Raw genomic sequence first — 5,089 nt, 5'->3', positions numbered from 1 at the left:
TTTTCAGCACGGAAGCAACCCATTTTTTTTTTTTTTTTTTTTTTTGGGGGGGAGCCAAGGCTTCACGCAACTTTCACCCAAGACTCACTTATATTTTAATTGAATTGAAAAATGGGTGAATCTTAAAGAGGAACTTTCCATACATCATTGAAATGACAACAAATCCACCTTTTTTTAAATGTTTAGCAAAAAAAAAAATCTACAAACCGATAGTTACTTCTAGATAATTGGCGGCTTTTTATTCTTTCTTATTTTTCTTTTCCTCCCCATGCTTTTCACAGTGGCCATTTTTACTAAGGGCAGATGAATCCATCTCCCATTACTTCCTGGAACTCTGGGACATGTGACCATGCCCATCATCTCGGGGGTGGAATATGCTGAGATCTCATGAGATTATAGATGAGATTTCCCAGCAATGCTCTGCAGATGTAATCTTCCCAAGATGCAATGCTTGGGCACATAACATCACTAATGCCCAAGAAGACCAGGAAGTGGAAAAACAATATTTGCAAGTAAAAGAAAAATATGTTTGTTTTAACTGATGAATGTAAGATGATTTCATATCGACATGCAGAGCTGCATGTTGATGTGAAAGGGGGTAAGGGTCTGCTTTAAGTGAAAACATTGATGAAGTGAACCCGTTGTCTTGCAATACTTCATTTTTATATGCAATCTAAAGGGGAAAAAGCAACCAAAAATTCTCTTTGTTTGGAAATTTTAGCCTACTATAAAAATTATATTTCGAGTGCAAAGCATTGCAATTTGTTTTCACAAATTAACGTTTTTAATTTTTTTAAATTTGTATTTCTTGCCACAAAAACAAACCAACAAATAAAAAGGTTACATATGATTGGTAAAAAAATTGCTTTAAATAATCCGTAAAAGATAAATCAAATAAAGTGCATTTATCGTTTTTGTACCCCACCCCCAATCTGAAAGTGTACACCAATAAACTTCTCGTATTTCCTCACTTTTGGTCTGTTACAAAACAATTTTCAATTGTATATTTATCTGTTTGATAAGTGCAAAAAAATACCCGTTGATTCTGCCAGAAATGAGCTGATAGCCTCCTGTGTTCCTTGCCTGTGCTGATTTGTTATCCGTTACATTGTTTCCAGCTATCTCTGAGGGTTACCGTACACATTTCCCTATTTTATGGAGATGATTAGAGGGGGATGTGCTTGTAGTCCTGTCCTATGGTGACAATGCTGCTCCTCCATAGATACAGTGCAGCGGGTGAGTGTTGCTACCCTAGGACAGGAAGTGTGTTACTGGCAAGATCACCAGGAAAAAAAGAAAACTAATGCAGCCACCATACATTACAAACTGCAATATAAAATTTTTGTTCTTGGGTTTAGATGAGCTTTAAGCCCATCACCACCTCCACAGACGCACGGCCATCCACCCACCCACCCACATCCAAAATATTCTCTGTGCTGTCCGTGCCTGCGTGGTAGCTCTTCGTGATCTCTGTGAGAGGCAATACGGTCCTGGAAGTGTTACACTGACACATTATTAAATATTCTGCACTGCACATGAAAATGTATATCCGATGACAGGTCCTCTTTAACTGGATTGTTCGATGAGATTGTAAAGTGTGTGGCCTTATTTAATAAAGAAAGCAATCCACTTGTACCAGTATTCATCAGCGTCACACTCGCTCTGCTCTTTCCTCAGCCTTCCCAAACAGCGGCGGAACGTTATCAGCTGCGTCACCGTGCACGACTCGCCCATCTCGGACTCCTCGAGCAACAGCAGCCCTTTTGCTTCCAACGCACAGCGGCGCGGTGCCAACGCGGCCACCCAAGAGAGCAAATGCCAGACGGTGGTTCCCTGCTCCACCAGCTCTCGCAACATCATTGTGCCACCCCTGAAGACCCAGGCCAGCGAGAAACGTCTGGAGTGTGAGCGGCGACAGCCAGGTAGAGAGGAGGCGGGAAGGGCGCTGCTCCTATGGGGTATCTCTCTGGTTTTTATTCTGAAGGTTTTATATGATATTTTTAGATTATTTTGCAAGTGTGTGGGCCCCTTCAATGGTTTTTCTATGGGGCCCCATTACACAAACATCCCTATTTGTTACTGTGTGTCATGGTTATTTGTTTTTTTTCTCTCCATTTTCGATGTAGATACAACCAGCCACCACTCGTATAAACCCAAATCCTCCATCTCCTCCTCCACCGTGGCTTCCAGCACACATTCCTCCAACAGCTCCACCTCCACCGTTTCCTACCGCCAGTCCAGGACCACTGGACACTCGTTCCAGCAGCAGCCGCTCAACCTCAGCCAGGTAACTGGACTGGTGAACTGCCATTTGCAAAGGCTGACATGGCTTTCGGCTTAGGGGTGCACCGTACTGGGGCGCCCAAGAATTAGATAGTGCTCTGTTATTTCATTTATAGCATTTAGCTCTCTGTCCTGATATTGTTCCTTGCCATGGCTAGATATTATAGCGTACTGCACCAGAAAGTTGCTGGGGATTGCTTCTGGTTCATGTGAGCACCTACAGCCAATGTAAGGCAAGCTAGTAGTTTGATGTGGTCATGTGATCGTTCAGAGCCAATATAGGGAAAAACTGGCAGTGATATGAGGTCATGTGATCACTCACAGCCAATATAAGGCAAGCTAGTAGTTTGATGTGGTCATGTGATCATTTAGGGCATATATAGAAAAAACTGGTACTGATATGAGGTCATGTGATCACTCACATCCAATGTAAGGCAAGCTAGTAGTTTTGAAGTAGCATGTTATCATCCAGAGCGAAAATGGGAAAAACTGGCAGCCATACGAGGTCATGTGATCACAGCCAATATAGGGGAAAAACTGGCAGCCATACGAGGTCATGTGATCACTCACAACAACTATAAGGTAAGCTAGTAGTTTGATGTTGTCATGTGATCATCCAGGGTCTATATAGCGAAAAACTGGAAGTGATATGAGGTCATGTGATCACTCACAGCCAATATAAGAAACAAAATATAAACGACAAAATCAAGCGCACTGCCAAGAGGTACAAACTGATGTATGTTTAAATCTAAGGGTGGAGGGTGCAGTGTGCGAGCTCTATTAGAACAGAGAGAGGAGCCCTGTGGTACAACAGAATAAAGAATGTATTGAGAGCGCTACAACTGTATAGAAATGTACCGGAGGACTCACATTTCAGAAGTAATCTGCGGGAAGACGTCCGGTTTGGTGTCTAGGTGGATACAGCCTTGGAGGGTCCAGTGTTCTGGTGATTGATCTGCCTCTGTCACTGGGCGCTGCGAAGGAGGGACGACGGACTCTTGCATCGGCCAAAGCGACGGCCACTACTTTGGCCGATCACAGCTTGACAAAGAGGCTCCGCCTCGAAACGCGTAGCTACCGACCCAGTCCTCGATACTCCTTTGACCTCTTCATCACTTCCGCCGGCACCTGCCTCCCGAGCCACCGCACGTACCACCGCTCTGCCTCCCGAGCCTACTGACAGGAAGCCGACATCACACAGCGCTTCAGACACACAGTGCCCCTGACCACAGCGGCTCAGCCTGGCCAGCTGAGTCCGTGCAAGAGTCCGTCGTCCCTCCTTCGCAGCGTCTGGTGACAGAGGCAGATCAATCACCAGAACACTGGACCCTGCAAGGCTGTATCCACCTAGACTCCAAACCAGACGTCTTCCCGCAGATTACTTCTGAAATGTGAGTCCTCCGGTACATTTCTATACAGTTGTAGCGCTCTCAATACACTCTTTATTCACAGCCAATATAAGGAAATCTAGTAGTTTTCACGTAATCATTCAGAGCCAATAGCGGGAAAACTGACAGTCACTGTGATGAGGACATATAATAATCCATTAAATTCAATATCGTTAGCTGTCAGTTTAATGAGCTCTGCAGAAGCACAGGGGCCATGTTCCTTGCAGCACATGGGCTGTCGACATCTTCTTCTTCCTTTTTTTTTTGTTTGTACTATTAAGTATTTATAAAAGTTTAGTTTTTAGATAATGACTTTATAAAAACTTTCTGTTTCCCTCCCATTGCAGGTATCTCAGCACATAAACAGTGAGCGATCCGCCAGCCATCGGAGACAGCAGGCTTACATAGCACCCACGCTCGCCCAGGCCCCGTATTCTTTCCCGCACAACAGCCCCAGCCATGGGGCGGTACACCCTCACATGGCAGCCACCGCCCATCTGCCCAGCCAGCCGCACCTGTACACCTACACCGCTCCTGCTGCCCTCGGCTCCACAGGCACCGTCGCCCACCTAGTGGCGTCTCAAGGTTCCGCGCGCCACGCTGCTTACCCAGCCAGCATCGTGCCGGTCAGCATGGCATCCCGACTGCTTTCGTCTCCCAGCCTCCACGCCAGCCAGTACCAGGCACAATTCACCCATCAAACTTATATCCCAGCATCCCCCACTTCCACTGTATACACTGGCTACCCTCTGAGTCCACCCAAAGTCAATCAGTACCCCTACATCTAAGTCCTCGACGCTGGAGGGTCAGTGGAGGGGAAGCGACTCAACAGAGTGTGCACAGGTGAACTACCGGAACTTTTTAACCTGAAAGTAGAAGTTGACAATTTTCCGAACTTTTTCTTTGTTTTGGATTAACGCCACCTACGTCGGGTTCTGGAGGACTAGGTGACACCGAACACGCAGAGACCTGGAACTGTAGACTTCTTTGAGGTCAAAACTGTTTCTGCACAACCTTCTTCTTTTTTTAGGAGATCGAGACCTCGCCCTACAAAGTGCGGCGGTCTCCTCTTCTCACTGGATCTTAGAACCGTTCTAGAAGAGTGTGAAGACTATGCTGGAGAAGTCGCCCACTGGGTTATAAAAATGCTGTATTTATTAATCCGACAGACTGAAAACACGCCAGGATCTGGAGATGTAGCTCTTGGTGGAGGAGGGGGGGCGCTGCGGATACCTCTGATAACAACTTATTTGCACCGCTTTTTAGGTTTTTGACTCTGTTTTAAATTGTTTTGGTTTTGTTATATATTTTTTTTCTTTTCCCTCTTGCCGCACTAATTGTAATAATTTTAAGTTTAGAGGGTTGTAATTTTTAACAAATGATTTTACAAGTGTATAGAAGGATAAAGATACCAAAAG

At 45.3% G+C, this 5,089-nt stretch overlaps 1 protein-coding gene across 1 annotated transcript in view; it reads left to right on the top strand.

The window, feature by feature from the left end:
* Window positions 1–4,543, top strand: part of HIPK2 (homeodomain interacting protein kinase 2) — a 33,134-nt gene extending 28,591 nt beyond the window's left edge. Inside the window, exons 12-15 of the mRNA XM_018569422.1 lie at window positions 1,458–1,463; window positions 1,678–1,922; window positions 2,127–2,287; window positions 4,019–4,543. Of these exons, the coding sequence (XP_018424924.1) occupies window positions 1,458–1,463; window positions 1,678–1,922; window positions 2,127–2,287; window positions 4,019–4,459 (853 nt within the window). The 3' untranslated portion in view covers window positions 4,460–4,543. The remainder of the gene's footprint in view (window positions 1–1,457; window positions 1,464–1,677; window positions 1,923–2,126; window positions 2,288–4,018) is intronic.
* Window positions 4,544–5,089: the final 546 nt, after the last annotated feature.

The sequence above is a fragment of the Nanorana parkeri genome, unplaced genomic scaffold (genome assembly GCF_000935625.1).
Source record: "Nanorana parkeri isolate BGI_ZX_2015 unplaced genomic scaffold, ASM93562v1 scaffold1332, whole genome shotgun sequence".
Taxonomy (NCBI): domain Eukaryota; kingdom Metazoa; phylum Chordata; class Amphibia; order Anura; family Dicroglossidae; genus Nanorana; species Nanorana parkeri.
The sequence above is the reverse complement of the archived record's forward strand: the minus strand, read 5'-3'. Positions and strand labels throughout refer to the sequence as shown.